General features: G+C 38.6%; 3 protein-coding genes across 3 annotated transcripts in view; all 3 read right to left on the reverse strand.

Moving 5' to 3' along the window:
* Positions 1-11,456, reverse strand: part of LOC137391101 (trichohyalin-like) — a 40,843-nt gene extending 29,387 nt beyond the window's left edge. Inside the window, exons 1-5 of the mRNA XM_068077461.1 lie at positions 11,331-11,456; positions 6,315-6,431; positions 5,166-5,354; positions 3,454-3,669; positions 2,655-2,810 (exon numbers count right to left, since the gene is read on the reverse strand). Of these exons, the coding sequence (XP_067933562.1) occupies positions 2,655-2,810; positions 3,454-3,669; positions 5,166-5,354; positions 6,315-6,416 (663 nt within the window). The 5' untranslated portion in view covers positions 6,417-6,431; positions 11,331-11,456. The remainder of the gene's footprint in view (positions 1-2,654; positions 2,811-3,453; positions 3,670-5,165; positions 5,355-6,314; positions 6,432-11,330) is intronic.
* Positions 11,016-15,259, reverse strand: LOC137390499 (uncharacterized). The gene is made up of 5 exons (XM_068076827.1): positions 15,178-15,259; positions 13,419-13,579; positions 12,298-12,480; positions 11,331-11,555; positions 11,016-11,021 (listed from the first exon to the last, which is right to left on the reverse strand). The coding sequence occupies exons 2-5, from the start codon at positions 13,539-13,541 to the stop codon at positions 11,016-11,018; spliced, it is 537 nt and encodes a 178-aa protein (XP_067932928.1). The 5' UTR covers positions 13,542-13,579; positions 15,178-15,259.
* Positions 15,260-16,267: 1,008 nt separating this feature from the next.
* Positions 16,268-18,600, reverse strand: part of LOC137390500 (uncharacterized) — a 57,655-nt gene continuing 55,322 nt past the window's right edge. The window contains exons 21-23 of the mRNA XM_068076829.1: positions 17,901-18,008; positions 16,690-16,870; positions 16,268-16,400 (exon numbers count right to left, since the gene is read on the reverse strand). Coding sequence (XP_067932930.1) covers positions 16,268-16,400; positions 16,690-16,870; positions 17,901-18,008 — 422 coding nt within the window. The remainder of the gene's footprint in view (positions 16,401-16,689; positions 16,871-17,900; positions 18,009-18,600) is intronic.

An 18,600-nucleotide genomic window follows, 5' to 3' on the forward strand; every position in this document is an offset into this window, starting at 1 on the left:
AAATTTGCAAAAAACTCAAAACTTTATTAAAAAGTGTTTTATGTTATGTTATATATATATATAACACAGTGCTTCCACGAAAAACCCCTATAAAGATGTGGTTGCGTCAAAAAATTCGATTTAATGAAATTAAGACCCATAAAAGGCTAAAACATCAGCTACAATTTTATGCCATTTTTGTCTTTGTAGACCAAACCTGTCCAGAGATATATGCGTTTGAATGAGGCCCTCTTTTAAAAAGCTCACGTTCCAGCGGGTGCTTCTTTTGTGACGTCACAAGCAATATATCTGAAAAGAAACCACGAGCGATAAATATGAGGTCGCTTCCTTAGCCAATCATCAGCGCGAAATTTTTATATAGGCCGTAATAAATGTTATCACTCGTAAAATGTGTTGTCTGTGATCTCAAATTTAGGGATTTTACTCTATTATTAAATCGCATGGACATCGATATTTACTAAATTAATTAACATCGTTACTTTAATGAATTACTCGATCGACACGTTTTATTGGCGAACAACATACATGTAATTGTAAAATTGCTGTAAAGTTACTGCGAAGGTGACTCCGAGTTTTCTTGGTATCAGGTAGTTAAAGTTCTACGGAGGAAGATCGGAGAATGGAGGTAAATTTATTTTTCACTTTGAGTCTCCTATAGAGTTTCCTGTTGAGTTTACATTCAGATTATATTTCCCTGTTTGAGGCTAAAATGTAATTTCCTGCGCGTGCGAGATACGTATGTACAGTGAGTTCTTGACGGCTTCTTTTTAATCTTTAGCATCTAGCTATACAATGGCTTAGATTGATGAATATACTAAAGGTAATATTTTAGTCCTCATTAATACATGTACTAATTAATAAAATTATAACGTTTTGCTATCACTAATCATCCTTTTATATTTTTTTATTGGTTCACCTAGCTACATTTGCTTCAAGTTTTCTGTGGCAGCTATATCTAGTAAATTAGATTCATGATTTGACATTAGATGTTCACTTTTCACTTGTGGAAAGTGAAGAAAATCGATTGATCAATGCAAATCTTTAATTTCCAGAACCAAAGCTTCGAATCGTTGGCTTGGCGTACTTGTGCCTTTGTTAAACGTTTATTCATTTTTTTAAAAAACACTCGCAATCTATTTAACTCCTAATTTGAACACTTTCAATAGATACGCTTTAGAATGACATATCTATGAATGACACATATTTATTGCATTTGTTTTACTGATTACAGGATGTTTATGTGGTCCCACCAGCCGAAGCAGCTTTGTCAGTGTGGAAACTGCCATAAATGGGAAAAAGATACTTGAGTGTGTGCTGCATAAACCATGTTTTGTTTGAGTTTGCTGCAGTAGATGAATTTGTCCTATTGTATGAGCTGAAACTATGTGAGTGGCCACGACTTGGATGGATATTTTTAATAAAAGCTTTATGATGAGATGAAAATATTTTTGCTTGTAAAAATTATATAATAAAATAATAATAATATTGTTGAAGATAATGCAAAACATGATTTGCAGAATATTGTAGTGAATTGGATACTGTATATGGATGTCCGCAGAACTGGAGAATGTGAGTTCAAATTCAGTTTGCAGCAGACTTCTCATCCTTAAAACTCTATCCCTATGTATATTCTTTCAAAGACGCAGCTTGCTTATGCGATTGCGATGCCGCCGGCAACCACCGGCGGCCCTCGGCGCATACGTTCCCATTTCATCGCTAATAGCCTGCGGTGTGTCGCCGGTGCTTTGCGACGTATATGGGAACCCGGCTTTACTTACGGTAGTAAGAAACTACAGTGTAGTAGTCGGTGTAGGCAATGATATACAGCCCCGCCCCATGGATAGGTGATGGACATAAGGTGGGCGGGACTTATGGGAGGCTGTATATCGTTAGTATGGGTAGCGGCGGAACTGTGCTGATACAAAGACCTGATTCTACATAGCTAGCTTGACAGAATTACCGTAGACCATTAGAATTGGTAGTCGGTACCCAAATGTTTACACAACATTTGGAGAAAGTGAGTAGAACAAATTTTCAATTTTCGTTATTTGATGCCTTTGAAACATTCATAATAATGCATCTGTAGCCGGATTTAAAATTTTCTTCTAGCCAACATGAGCAAATACAAAATAAGATATATGCCATAGAGCCACGTAGGACTAGACTTTTATCGCAAATAGCCGATGTGAATACGAGAGATAGAGACAGGTTGTATAACGTGTGACATCATTTTGGGCAAGTCTGGGCACGTTTTTGTGGCCTGAGCGTTTTTACCGCGATCAGATTTTTTCGATTTTAATCTTCAAATATCTTGGCAATGAGATCGCGAAACACAACAAACAACATATCAAATGATAGAGAAAAAAAATGCTTTCTTTTAAGATCAACTCAAATTTGACGCAACCACATCTTTAACAATCATTGACAGGTGCTGACAACTCTCACCTTTTATTCAAAGCAGAATATAGCAGGTGGCATGCTAAATTGGAATCGAACTGTAATGCTACAGAAAGTTATAAAATTTGTACAAAGGTATTACAAGTTAGGCCGACCTCCAAGCAATACAAAAAATTCTTTTACATGTAACTTAAAAAGTTCTAAAAAATTTGAATAGATTTTTTGATTAAGCAAAGAAGAAAAGGGGAACTATTGACCTTGTGTTGCAGAGTGCTGTACAGTCCGAACATCTCCTGCTCTTGCAGCTGCTGCAAGTCAGCCAATAAGGTCACGGCAGCTTCCGTCTCAGAGTTGTCCTCTCCATCCTCAGCAAGAGATAAAACCCTCAGTCTCAGCTTGTGACACACCCCTTCCTGTTCAGAGCAGATGGAAACATTAAAACAGCGAATAGCTATTGTAACGAAAACAGTCATAACAATCATGTTTGATGAGCAAAAAAACTCAAACAACTTCAAAGTTTAGCCAACATTAAATATTTTGGTTATCAGAAGGTGGTTGGCCATCCACATTAAATAATAGAGCTACTATTGTTCAATAGAGCTACCTCTACACTTTTTGAATTGATTAATGATAGTACAGCACTTGAAAAAGGCTATTTCTTTCTGTCCATTAATTTAAATGCTTGCAAAGCCCGCCTTGCAGCATGCATAGTGCAGGCATATGGACTACAAAAACATCAATTGTTGATAGCATAAACTATCTTATAATTATTAAATTTTTTCTAATCCTATCACGGGGTGTACCTATCAAGGGTGTACCTATCAAGGAGTGTACCTATCGAGAGTGTAACTATCAAGGGGTGTACCTATCGGGGGGGGGGGGGGGGTGTACCTATCCGGGGGCACACCTGAAAAGTGTAACATGTGGATATGTAAGCCATTTAGCCAACTAAAATATAAAAAGCATGTTTGTAGGATATCCAATTCACTGGCTGAAGCTATATGCAGAATTCACTGATATACTGAATCAAGTCAACAATAAAGATTAACTTCTCACCTGAAGGAGTGCGTTCTGTTCCTTCGAGTCAAAGATGGCCGAGTCTCTCATACGCCTGCGCTCTTCAGATAGGTCAGTCAGTCTGCTCTCAAGATGTGACTGGTCCGAGGCGAGTGACTGCTGGTAGTGAGGAGAGCCAGCGTTTTCTTCCATGAGCGTCAGCAGGGCGTCCCTCTCCTCCATGTGCTTCAAATCCATCTCATGCAGCACCACTTCCTGCAACACATTAAAATCCTTTTAAACTCTTCCTCATCATTTCATTATCTTTAAGACCCAAATCCTTAATATGACTCGTAGTTAATCTGGCAGTCCTGTGCACCGTGAAAGATCGTCAGGTATAATAAGTATGTCTACGAATATACTTAGATGTAGAAGGTGGATGAGTAGTGCAAATGATAGCGTGCTAAGCTTGAAACCTGTACACGTGGGTTCGGTTCCCATGCAGTGTAATATTTTTTCCTACCGCTCTTAGCATGGCTTTGGGCAGACGTACAGACAGACGTACAGACACGGTTCTTACTATAGTAAAGATTACAGTTTCATGGAGACGCAATCTAATTGCCTTAGCAATTGAAATGTTGCAAGCATAACTTGAGTAGAGAAAAACAAATTATATAGAGAACTAGAAAAAAATGGGAAATGAGATACAACAATTGGAAACATTTAGTATGTCTTTAAATTCCTTATGCGAACATAAGTACATGATTGTACACATGGAATACACATACAACAGCTAGATTCCAGTTGCACATCACTCACAATCTTACAAATATTACTGTAGTTTTAGTAATAATCGTGTTACATAAAGATACATGGGAATTGAGTTGTGAAGGCTTTATTGACGGGGGTGAGTGTCCGCTTCGAGGATGCACCATTAACAGATTATGCCTGATAGAGATATATTTAATGTTTATGGGCCTATAACTGGCCCTGACTGGCTGTATAACAGACATGTTTGCTTGATTCTAATGCCAAAAGTCTTTTATCTATCCTGAGCTGATCTGCTGATTGATAGAGTAATTACCATGTAAAATGTGTCAAAGATGACATGGAAAAGATAACTCCAAGTTTATGGCATGAGCAAGCGTTAACAATTACTCAAAGCATGACCAGAATCAAAACTATATTTTTCTAGTTGAAAGCATCTTTAATGAAAAAAAAATCAGTGACAAGCAGAAAAATCTGTGAATGAGTAAAACGAAGCAAAGCTAAATTCTCCCTTGAAATCCTTGAGAACGCATGAGGGCTTCTTTATGTTTTTAGTGCCCCGTTTCCTTGCAGTTGTCGAATTTACTGCTATGAACACTGCTAAAATCAATATGTGTTATTTTGTTTTTGCAGTGTCACAATTGCAAAAATAGAAAGGGCGCCAGCAGATATACCAATTTAGACTAATCTGACAAGATAACATACAACTTACAACAACCAACTATCAGGACACAAGAAATACTGCATGTAAATTCCCCGATAGAGAACAAGCCTACTAAACAAGTAAGCTTTACATAATCCTGGGAAGTGTAAACATGCAACTAGCGAAGAAGCAAGACATGTATACTATAATATGTGGTATACTGTACCACTAAGCTGTGGTTTCTCTCTAGTACTAACAAGTAAGACAGCAAGACATACTCGTATATGTCACAATAAAATGTATGCCTAGCTCGGAAAGAGTTTGAAAAACACTGCTGCCTTAAAAAATAAGGTTTGCTGACCATAATAGTGATGACATTCCCAGTCTCTGGGAGCAAAGCATCTTCCTCACGAGTTTTATCTCTGGCAGCATTTTTTCGGTCAGCAAGCCTTTCTCTAGCCAAAGCAACCTGCATCTCCCTAGCCTCTGTTTCACTCCATTCCTTTCTTCCCAGCATTTTCAGGAGAATAGCGGCAGCTCCAAACTGGCCCTAAACACAGGCATAACCTCAATACAGTCATAACCTTAACACAGTCATAACCTTAATACAGTCATAACCTTAATACAGTCATAACTATAATACAGTCATACCCTTAATACAGTCATAACTATAATACAGTCATACCCTTAATACAATCATAACCTTAAAACAATCATAACTATAATATTGTCATAAGTTATGACAATATTATAGTTATGTCTGTATTAAGGTTATGACTCATAACCTTAATACAGGCATAACCTTAATGCAGTCATAACTATAGTAGTCATAACCTTAATACAGTCATAACCTTAATACAGTCATAACTATAATACAGTCATAACCTTCATACAGTCATAACCTTAATACAGTTGTAACACAGCCTTTTTTTGCCTCATTTTCACTTTCACTTGTAGTTGGCCTTTTTAAAACCTACTCAAATTGAACCGACAAGAAAGACCAGAGTTGCTGTTTTCGTAAGAGACCTCTCGCATACTCAGCCACTTAGTAGCCGCATTGAGAACCATATCGTATGCTTTTTCACCAAAATGATTTCATATCTTAAAGCACAGATTTGTTTGAAATTTTCCTTGTATCTCAAATTTCTCGCAAGTTGAGGAATAACCGTATTAGGGATGCCGACACTCTCTTAGCGTATGATAAAGAAAAATATATATACAATGTAGATAATATAGTTGATGAAAAGGAACAAGTGACATATACTGAAACTGTTTTCAAGACTTTGTTTAGTAGGTATGGAGTTAAGGCAGTAAGGAACAACACAAACAGGAAAACGCAATTCCTTGGCAATGCCCTTTTTTTCAGCAAACTTACGAATAGACCAAAAATATGAGGAATATTTTATAAAGACTTGATGAAATCCAGTCAGAATTAAGAGAGCTGAAATGAGATATAAGCCAGAGATGAATTGGAAGGATTGTTTAGCTAGTAGCACAAACATCTACTAACCTCTCTCCAGAGTCTTCGCTTGCCCCTCTGTATTCTCATCAGCTCTTGTTGTTCCCTTCTCTCACGCAACTCCTCTGTTTCGCAAGCTGCCAAACCAGCCATAACCTCCTCCAGTTCCTGAATTCAAAAGTGCTTAATCACACTACCTACTGAATGCTAACATGATGTAAAGATCCCAACATGTATAAATCCAAGCAAAATACTGTCTCCAACTCAATAATTGTACTAGTTTGTTTTTAGTATTTCAAGATTTAAATAAAATTAAATGTCAGATAAAAAACAAAGACTTGCAGTTGAGAATTGCCTCAACTATTACCATTACCGTGCAGCGACAATGTAACATTCTTCAGACTCATGCCTCATACTGAATGTACCAGAGAAACTTGTTAGTCCTCAGAAAATGTAGTCTGGATTGAAGTGGTGCAAGTAAATTGACTCATAAGCGGGTTGATGAAATATAGCACATGATGAGCATGTTACAATTGCTAAGTGTATCGACCATGTTATACAGACCTTACCAATTGTAGCTACTTAATGTTACCTGTACATAAATAGAGTGGAAACTTGAACGATTCATCACCAACATCAGCGATCAACATAAAAAGTTAAACTTACGACCCTTTGTTCATAAGTATCGGTTGTATCATGTCAGGAGTTGTTCTTCTTTATATGATGTTAGTATCGGTTAAGATGCATGAGCTTTTTAGCAACTAAGTGGTGTGAGAAATATAATTCAACGTAACGACACTCATAACATTCTATTAGAGTGTTCCGTAAATAGACTCTTACTACCAAATACTATATGACCTTGACCCTACACTCTCCAAATGCTGGTACTTTTCAGCCTTCATATCTACTATATAAACGGCAATCGTTGTCTGTGTGATTGATTGTGTGATTGATTGTCCGCCTTATAGAGTACCGTACTTTTCCGACTATTACCCGCTACTAGGTATCTAGGGCGCATTACTGGGAGTCTTCGGTTACTACACGCCTCTATACATAACCTATTCATAGTTTTACACAGAGCACGTCATATCTGGTTAGCGCGCCTCTTTACGGCGCCCAACGACATTGGTCCGTTCGGAACAGCTAAATTGCGGCCGCGTGAAAAAGCACCGTTCTGAGTTCGGCAGCCTATACAGCTATACAAATGTACTATTCATTAAATAAAATAAATTAACGAGTAGTTATTTACATGCGATTAATATTTACTGCCAACGTGTACCGAGAAGGTCACGTAAACGTTTGTTTCTTGGAGCCACTGGAAAAACGCATTTCTCACCTACTAAATTTCCACATCAAAAAGGTAAGTGTTTCTTATACGATGTTGTATTGTCTATGAATTGCCACATCTCCACTACTTAATAACGTTGGATTTGCCGGTGTTCGTGATAGTGGGTCATGTTCATTTCCTTCAGCAGCCGAGTTACTAATTTTTTTCCAGCTACGAGTAGGCCTACTGTAACTTACTATTACATAACTTTCACGAGTACTCCGAGGGTTGCGATACGCTATTGTGAAAAGAAAGAGAGCATCTGCTATCGACTTACTGCCACCCTGCATCAGCCATGACCAGCTATACGTCGTCTGCTCAAAAGTAGGCACACGCTGAAAACTGTTTCTTCATACGCCCGACAGAAAAACCAAAAATGTTGTCTATCCGCATGTGTTGCGTAGAACTAAGGGAGAGAGAGAAAGGGAGAGAGAGGGAGAGCGAGGAGGAGAGGGGGGAGAGAGAGAGGGGGGGGAGAGGGAGAAAGGGAGAGAGAGGGAGAGCGAGGAGGAGAGGGGGAGAGAGAGAGAGAAAGAGGGAGAGAGAGGGGGAAGAGGGAGGGAGAGAGAGGGGAGAGACGGAGAGTGGGAGAGAAGGAGAGAGAGGAGGAGAGGGGGGAGGAGAGAGAGAGGGAGAGAAAGAGGGAGAAGAGGGAGGGAGAGAGAGAGGGGAGAGAGGGGAAAGAGGGAGAGAAGGAGAGGGAGACCGAGGAGGAGAGGGGGGGGGGGGGGGGAGAGAGAGAGGGAGAGAGAGGGGAGAGAGAGAGGGAGAGAGAGGGGAGAGAGAGAGGGGGAAGAGGGAGGGAGAGAGAGGGGAGAGACGGAGAGAGGGAGAGAGGGGAAAGAGGGAGAGAAGGATAGAGAGAGAGGGAGAGCGAGGAGAGGGGGGGAGAGAGAGAGAGAGAGGGAGAGAAAGAGGGAGGGAGAGAGAGGGGAGAGAGGGAGAGGGAAAGAGGGAGAGATGGAGAGAGGGAGATGTAACTGCATATTTGGAGTTGTTTTACAGTATGAAAGACAACTCTCAATAAACCTTATGCAGCACGTGAATCTATTCCTGTAGACGGGTAATGCAGCTAGTCTACTATATAAACGGCAATCGTTGTCTGTGTGATTGATTGTCCGCCTTATAGAGCGGTCTTTTCTTTTATCGTCGTACAAATTTCGGTAGTACGAAGCAAACTGAATTAATATGTGTCGTAACGGTAAATAAATAATAGAGCGGTCTTTCTTTATCCATTCGGTCGAACGAAGCCAACCGAACTAATATGAATACTATATATCGTAGTATGGACTATTAGCAGCTACTTTTCTCTGACGATTTGAGCCAAGCGGCTTATATAAAGGTGTGGCGAATCTGTTGTTTTTCTTTCACCGCTCGGGCGCATTAACCGAAATCCCCGGTTAGCACGCTTTTTAAACGGCAAATTTTCTGCCGTGTTAAAAAGCACCTTCCTGAGTTCTGCGGCCTATACAAAGGTGTCTATACAGCTATACAAATGTACTATTCATTAAATAAAATAAATTAACGAGTAGTTATTTATATGCAATTAATATTTGCTGCCAACGTGTACCGAGAAGGTCACGTAAACGTTTGTTTCTTGGAGCCACTGGAAAAACGCATTACTCACCTACTAAATTTCCGCATCAAAAAAGTAAGTGTTTCTTATACGATGTTGTATTGTCTATGAATTGCCACATCTCCACTACTTAATAACGTTGAATTTGCCGCTGTTCGTGATAGTGGGTCATGTTCATTTCCTTCAGCAGCCGAGTTACTAATTTTTTTCCAGCTACGAGTAGGCCTACTGTAACTTACTATTACAGAACTTTCACGAGTACTCCGAGGGTTGCGATATGCTATTGTGAAAAGAAAGAGAGCATCTGCTATCGACTTACTGTCACCCTGCATCAGCCATGACCAGCTATACGTCGCCTGCTCAAAAGTAAGCACACGCCGAAAACTGTTTCTTCATACGCCCGACAGAAAAACCAAAAATGTTGTCTATCCGCAAGTGTTGCGTTGAACTAACATTGTGTTATTGTTTTATGTTCTTCATGTGCTGCTATACCACATGCAGCATTTTCTAACATATTTTTCAGTATATATATCTTTTCATGCATTTCTTTTCCTTATTGTATCTCATACAAAGGCTATCATGTCGGCGCTTTGTTCTACTATTGTAAAGTGCTAATGCTGTATCTGCCTTGACATCATACTGTCTTTGCTGTTATACTTATAAATTTTATTGACACAACTTCATTACTGTTTGTATATACCATGTCAAAACACAGGCTATAGACGAAAAACTGGTGAGCTATGATTAGTGTTTTAAGAATGTAGAAGTCTCCATTCAATAAATGCTGGCGATAGCAAAATATTTTGTATAATTTTTTAAAAGATGCAAAACTTTTCAATACTGCCAGTTTGAAGAACTTCAGTTTGCCTAGCAATGTCAATTTCATTATCAGTTCTCTGTACACAAATAGGGCAACTCCGATTTGAGTGGTTTGAGACTGATGCATTGTAGACTAGCTGTAAAACGTATGGCAGATTTGCATTGTTCTCCCCTACATTATTGACCTATATGACTGCATATGTGTATGCGTAGTGTGATCAGGGCAAAAAAATTCAGTAAACTGCATATTTGGAGTTGTTTTACAGTATAAAAGACAACTCTCAATAAACCTCTTGCTGTACATGAATCTGTTCCTGTGGACGGGTTATGCAGCTAGCGGTTTGGGGCCGTGGCGTCACTCGGGGATGCGCGGAAGACCTTTTTCGCCCCGAGTGCATCCAGGTGCGGCTTTCCAGATGAATTGGCGAGTGCGAGGCGATTGATTGCGAAGCGATTGAGTGCTCGGCGATTGATTGCGAGGTGATTGATTGCGAGGCGATTGATTGCGAGTGCGAGGCGATTGATTGCGAGTGTGAGGCGATTGATAGCGAGTGCGAGGCGATTATTGCGAGTGCGAGGCAATTGGTTGCGAGTGCGAGGCGATTAATTGCGAAGCGATTGACTGCAAAGCGATTGAGTGCGAGGGTATTGATTGCAAGGCGGATGCGGGCCGGATGATTGCGAGGCGATTGATGGCGAGGCGAATGCAAAAGCGCGATAGTCAACTGCGAGGCGGGTATAGACTGGTCAGCCAAGGCGGGTAGACGGGCCATGGACAGGTATGACGGGCCAGGCCATAGACGGGTATGAACGGATGCATGAATCTAGACACATGAATCTAGAATATTTACTAGATTTTACACGCATCTAGCTGTAAAACACATTGTAGATTTCTATTGTTTTCCCCAACATTATTGACATCATAATATGTGTGTGCATATTCAGGGCAACAATTTCAGTAGACTGCATATTTGGAGTTGTTTTACAGTATGAAAGACAAATCTCAATAAACCTTATGCTGCACGTGAATCTATTCCTGTAGACGAGTAATGCAGCTAGTTGGCTATAAACATAAACTAACTAGTTGCTCAAATTTAACAACAAACTATTTTTAAGAATTGTCTTCTTTTGCTTTTGTAGTTTGAATTTGTTAAGAGCTACGCGTATGTCCCTAATGTGTATTCCAACAACAATAAAACTAATTTTTTTAAATTTTCAACATGAAAAATTACAATCAGACCATGAGTAGAACAGAGGCTAGACTAGTAGAATATATTGAAGCTCAGTCTAGATAAAATGTACAAATCCTAGCAGCAGGCTGTAAACACTCGTTCAAAAATATTACCTGTTGACGCTTGACAGTGATATACTCCAAAACATCTACTCCGGTAAGGTTGTCATCAGTGAGAAATCTGCGGTAGATTTGCTCATTTCCAAGGCAGCGTTTAATTACTTCCACAGCTTCATGTTGGCTTCCTTGCTCATTCAGCTGCCGCTCTTTCCACTTTAGATCTTGTAAGGCCTGCTGCCGGTCAGCTTCCGAGGTCTGCTTCCATGCTGCCTCTCCTTTCTATCAGGACACAATGGAAGGCGATGAAGAGTGATAAAGTCAATGTCTCCATCAATAAAGTCAATGAAGCTCCATAATTACTGTCTATATTGGTCCTTCAGTGCGACAATTTCAAGCAAGATTACAGGATCAGAGGCTACATGTAATACAGTAGCTTTAAGGTATGTGAAGAAGCGTGTCGGCTCAACAATGGTTAGAAATACACGGAGTAACTCTTACACTAACTTACACTAGATACAGTTTAAATTATTCTAGTTTACGTATTTTTCAATCATTTTCAAGTTTAATCCGCAATTCATACTAGATTTTTGTTTCAACTCACAAAACTGTATTGTTTCACAAAGACGTATGTCATTTTGGAATAACTTTGTACTCGTATGTTGAGACAAATACTTGCTAAAATTTTAGTTGTAAGTTAAAAAATCAGTATGTAGATGTGATAACAAGCTTAGCTCTATATAAGTAACTGTATCTATAAACCTATAAGTACAAGCTCTAGTAAGTATCATAGATTGACCTCCCAGACTCAAGAAAACTTGTCTATATAAGTAAGTTGCTAATATACGGTATTAGTCATCACGACTTGAGTCTAAAATATATCTAACGGAATTAAGAGGTTTTGAAAGTTGCATTTAAGTTTCAACACCACCACTTCTGCTTTCTTAAGGCTAATAAACATTAAAACCACGCTGTTATTAATAATTAAGAGACAAAAGAGAAGACAACTCCAACAGTCGACTACCTGTATCATAAGAGCAGACATGAGCAGCTTGTCTCGAAGCGTCTCATACTTGTTCTCGATAGCCTGAGGAATTCTATCGGCACACGCCTGATAGAAGTGGGACATGTCTGTCAAAGCCATGTATACGCATGGACAAATGTCTTTGTTGAAGCTATCCCTTAGTTCAGCCAAATCTTTCACACTCTAAAATGTTGAATCACACGAAAGAGGGTTAGCATTCATGACTTAAGAGGACCTTAGAAAGACATTCAGACGGCAACAGCCATAAATATCATATTGTTACAATATGTAACTTCCTGATATATTTAAATATAAAAATATTAAGTCAGATTTATTCAAGTCAACCAACGAGTCTATTGAGAAACCATAATTTTACAAGAACTCACAGCGTAGGATCTCAAGCCATAGGCTACGTAAACTGTTTGAATGTAGTCTGTTCGGTAATTCTATCAGAAAATATTGAATACCAATTTTACGATTGAAAACTTGAAAAAATATAATCATTGTCATAACAGCAAACAGAGAAGTTGTATCTATTCAGAACAACTGCTCAGAGAGTTCGAAGGCTAATTGCTAATTGCATTGCTGACATTCTATTCTAACATGCTGTGGCATTTTCCAACGCACAAATTCCACAAACATAGGAAATTTGCCATTGTACAAGATTGCGGTGTAAGATGTGGTCGTATATTCTGCTTTACTTGTTACTTTGTAGCTCAAATGGCTTATAAAACTTGGAGTTATATTCTTGAATACGATCGAGACAATAACTCTCATTTACACTGTATTCTACACACCATTATGATGAAGCGCACAGGCGGTAAGTAGAACTTGATTTCTAATTATGATTAGAATGTGACCCGAAATCTCATAGCTTAGCCAGAAATATCGTGCGAACAATTTTATCTACATCACAAAACTAACCTAATGTCTAAAGTCAATAGCGGAGAGTTTGAGGGTTAAATTTCAGTTATACAAAATAACCTTCCTCATACAATGCTGCTTGCTCAGTCACAATCAAAGATATCTCAATCAGGAAATATATATATTTAATGTTCGCTCTAATGTCAAAGTGTTATTGTATCCAGCCCAAGAAATGGTATATTAGTAATGTCTTTTACCTTATCCGCTATGGTATGAATTAAATTGGACAGTTCAAAGAGCTGCCTCTCTTCAAGCTCAGCGAGTATTGCATTGATTGGAGCGACTCCATCTCGCGAATTCTTCCATAACTCAGCCTTCATAGCACAGGCTATGTTGACTGATTCCTCAGGCCAAGCGTCTACAAGCAAAAACAGTCATTTTTGAATGCTTTGTAGTTTACCATAGAACAAAATTATTTAAAATGTTTGTCAAAAACTTAAAATAATGCCACACAAACTCTTGCTGTTGAAGACAGGTATAATATATTATATAATATAAAACATTTTCGTATGCTTTTTTAAGCATGTACTAAGTGTTTTCATTTTACATTAATGATATATTAATAAAGCCCATTTTATCATTGTGGGGGCTTCAACTATCATAGTAGTTCGTCTCAAAACTCGTCATAGTAGTGACATAGGGGGCTTAGTAGTGGTTCCTAAGAACCAGCCTTTAGACACCCACCCAGTTACAGACTCAATGATGTGCCATTGCATGTGTAGCAATCTGCAGTGTGGCAATCTGCAGTGCAGCAATCTGCAGTGTAGCAATCTGCAGTGTAGCAATCTGCAGTGTAGCAATCTGTAGTGTAGCAATCTGTAGTGTAGCAATCTGCAGTGTAGCAATCTGTAGTGTAGCAATCTGCAGTGTAGCAATCTGCAGTGTAGCAATCTGTAGTGTAGCAATCTGTAGTGTAGCAATCTGCAGTGTAGCAATCTGCAGTGTAGCAATCTGCGGTTTAGCAATCTACAGTGTAGCAATCTGTAGTGTAGCAATCTGCAGTGTAGCAATCTGCAGTGTATCAATCTGCAGCGTAGCAATCTGCAATGTAGCAATCTGCAGTATAGCAATCTGCAGTGTAGCAATCTGCAGTATAGCAACCTGCAGCGTAGCAATCTTCAGCGTAGTAATCTGCAGTATAGCGATCTGCAGAGTAGCGATCTGCAGTGTAGCGATCTGTAGTGTAACGATCTGCAGTGTAGCACTCTGCAGTGTAGCAATCTGCATTGTAACAATCTGCAGTGTAGCAATCTGCGGCGTAGCAATCTGCAATGTGGCAATCTGCAGTGTGGCAATCTGCAGTGTAGCAATTGCAATGTAGCAATCTGCAGCGTAGCAATCTACAGTGTAGCAATCTGTAGTGTAGCAATCTGCGGTGTAGCAATCTGCAGTGTAGCAATCTGCAGCGTAGCAATCTGCAGTGTAGCAATCTACATCAATACTGCAATACTGCACGCTACTTGGTTGCAAACCCTAAGTAACGCCAGGTTCAATGCTAGTATAATCATATAAAATACATTAACATGATTTTAAAGTTGAAAGAGTGAAGCCTTTGCACTATGATAGTACTGTTCTAATTCAATAATGTTTATATTTCAAGCAAAAAAATAAATTTTCAAAGTATGTTGAAAGGCCCAACAATAATTTTACAGCATACAAGCCAATGTTTATATATTCTCAAAATACCAACTAATGTTTATATAGTTTTGAAAATAAAAACTGATGTTTATATACAATGATTTTTTATGATCGAAATAAAAAACTCCACTTGAAAATATTTTCAAACAAAGTGAAACCATGTCTGAAAATTTCTCATTTTCATCTTTTGCCGAGTAATTTTATAAGAAATAGTCAATAAGAAATTGGCAATAAGAAATTGTCGATAACAAATAGGCCGGATGGTGAAAGAATATTCACCTTCGCTAGCCAGAGCACCACAAACTCAGACCAACTCACCTTTGTTTTTGAAGCGCAGCCGGAGAAGAGGCAGCTGTAATAACTTTTCATCTTTAGGAAGGAGAGCCGCAGCGATTTGAACAGACTCTGAGAGGGCAGCAATAAGTTTTGCAAGCTGCTGCCTCTCCTGCTTCTGTCTCATGATGTATGTGTGCAGCAAGTCAATCTACAAAAAAATTATTTTACCGTTAAAATCATCAAAATAAAATTCTTTTGACATGGTGATGCTGGAAACCTGCGCCTGTGTAGCGTGTCCATATACAGTACATTCATACTATAAAACCTTTCTGCTTTGTCTACAGTGAAAAGATATAAATAACAATGATGATGATTCACTAAAAAAATGTGTAAAAGACAAGGAATTCCTAGTAGTGTCTTACAAACAAGATGTTACAATCAGTATTTTAACCTGAAGCAAAATACAACTAACATGACTGTAAGAATGTTACTAAGTGATTAGTAAATGATGGAGTATATGAAAGTATTCCGAAGCGGAAGAGTTGTTTTCTCTCTCCTATTCCAGAGAAGCCCGCAGCAGTAACAGTGTGTGTAAATATACATGTCTTGGTCGGATGTTTCTGCGTAACTCTATACATTTAAATACTAACCACTCTACCTTTTTAACTACCTATGCATTATGAGTCATATCATCAGAAACAGATCGAGTTGAATAATCATGCTACTTTTTATGCTTGTAAATAAAACTTGAAACACACTTCAGGAAAAGTCATAAAGCAATCAGTTTAACATTTTGCTGACCTACAAATAGTTTAAAGGCGTAGCTACATTATCACACGGTCTGTAACAAAGGCCAACAGTGCTTTGACCAACATTGGTTATTAATCCGCATTCATAGCCTGTGATATTAGGTAATTGTAGTCAAAGTTTTAAGTAGAGTTCATTCTAAATGATGTTCCACAAAGCATTTGCCCTTCTCAAAAGATTAAGTCAGACATCTGTCCCAATCATTTTGAAGAAGCAAGAGAAGCTTACCACACTGTACCAGCTCTTAAAATACCAATAAGGTTGCTTAGGATTGTAAAGAAGTTTGTACAACACTATACTGCCAGTCTGATCTGTCACTGTAAAACTAATTGCTTACAAATAGCTTGGATGCAGCAGAAGATGCCCCAGAGATCGCTGATATATCCTCCATGGTCACGTCTCCATCCTCTATGGCTTTAGTAGAAACAGCAACTATCCTTTCCCAGTCTCCAGTACATCTGTAATCAGACACACAAGGTATACATGTATAGAGTTATATACGAGTACATGTATGTAGAGTACTACCAGAGAGTATATAGGGTACTACCAGAGAGTATATAAAGTACTACCAGAGAGTATGTAGAGTACTACTAAATATATAGCGTACTATCACAGAGTACATATAGTAGCACCCCAGGGTATATACAGTATTAGCAGAGAAGATAGACTGCACTAGCAATGATCTACGTAGTACTGGAAGGGCATATATAACGCCATCAAAAATAGAACGCTATTGTAGCAACTCACAACATCTTATGATCACCGCTCCCTTTAGTCAAGTAGGTCACTAGCTGACTCCTCTCCTTAAAGCCAAGCTGGAGAGCGATGTTGGCAAAGTCAGAGCTTGACTTGATCATCGACTGATGATGACGAAGTTTAATCACCTCCGCGGCACGACCTTGATCTCCGAGAAATACTCCATACATTCCTTTAATAATTAAATAATTAGATACCACTGCATGTATATCTACAGATTCAATAACATGAGTAACACCAGTTATTTAAATTTTCTATAAAAGAACTTTGAAAAGGACTTTTAAATGTCACAGTAAATGGTTTGTCTTTGCTTTTACGCAGTTTGAGAATCAAAACACTAATAGAGTTAACTGAACATTACAACACTCTCATAGAGTTACTGAAGATCACAACACTCTCATAGAGTTAACTGAACATCACAACACTCTCATAGAGTTAACTGAACATCGCAACACTCTCATAGAGTTAACTGAACATCGCAACACTCTAATAGAGTTAACTGAACATTACAACACTCTCATAGAGTTACTGAATATCACAACACTCTCATAGAGTTAACTGAACATCGCAACACTCTAATAGAGTTAATTGAATATCACAACACTCTCATAGAGTTAACTGAACATTACAACACTCTCATAGAGTTACTGAATATCACAACACTCTCATAGAGTTAACTGAACATCGCAACACTCTAATAGAGTTAATTGAATATCACAACACTCTCATAGAGTTAACTGAACATCGCAACACTCTAATAGAGTTAATTGAATATCACAACACTCTAATAGAGTTAATTGAATATCACAACACTCTCATAGAGTTAACTGAACATCACAACACTCTAATAGAGTTAACTGAATATCGCAACACTCTAATAGAGTTAACTGAACATCCCAACACTCTAATAGAGTTAACTGAACATCGCAACACTCTAATAGAGTTAACTGAACATCCCAACACTCTAATAGAGTTAACTGAATATCACAACACTTTCATGGAGTTAACTGAATATCACACCACTCTCGTGGAGGTAACTGATTATCACACTCATGCCCACAATTCAACTGAATACCATAAAACTATAAACTTTACATGACTCTCTGAGTGTAAATGGTAGAAATTAATCTGAAATCTATTTAAATATCCCACCATTAGACTTGAATTAATCAAAATAAATTATAAATAGCATTAGATTCTACCTCGAAGTAGGTTTTGGTATGCCTGTTTTTCCTCGTCTTTCCTTAACCTCAGAGCTGCTACAGGATCCACCACAGGCACAATTTCTTCAGCAACAGAGTAGATGTCATCTGCAACAAGAGCTTGCAAGTCAAGTAATCGCCAATTTTTTTGTTGTGTTACAACGATAGGCTATGCATGAAAGGAAATGTGCTAGCGGTAACGAGCGCAGTTGTGTAGATGTGTTACAGTGCTGTAGATCGCAGTGCTAAAATTAAAATGTAATCACAATATACACCTAGCAGCCATCAATTGATCTGCAGAAGAGAATGCTATTCGACACCCCACATGAGCACATTTTCACAGGCTAAAAAAACTGGTGGATCAGATCACCACAGAAAAGTGAACTTAATAAGGTGGCTGTGGATGAACAGCCTATCAGAAGGTCTGTCAGATGTCGACAAACTGTAGATATTAAGATGATTATTTCATAGAGTATTGCAATGCCTGTCAAATACAGTTTAAGACCAGGATGTGAGGCTCATGCGGGATGTTGAATGTATCAGCAGGTGACGAGACTACAACTTACCACTTTTCACTGCTACAGAAGGACAAAGAATCAAATATATGAAATACACGCACAAGTCTGCACCAATTAGTTCACAGGCACAGGCGGATATCACGTTTCATGTAAGATGCAAGGTAAGACAACTGCCAAATTAA

The sequence above is a fragment of the Watersipora subatra genome, chromosome 3, assembly GCF_963576615.1.
Source record: "Watersipora subatra chromosome 3, tzWatSuba1.1, whole genome shotgun sequence".
In the NCBI taxonomy this organism is placed as follows: Eukaryota; Metazoa; Bryozoa; class Gymnolaemata; order Cheilostomatida; family Watersiporidae; genus Watersipora; species Watersipora subatra.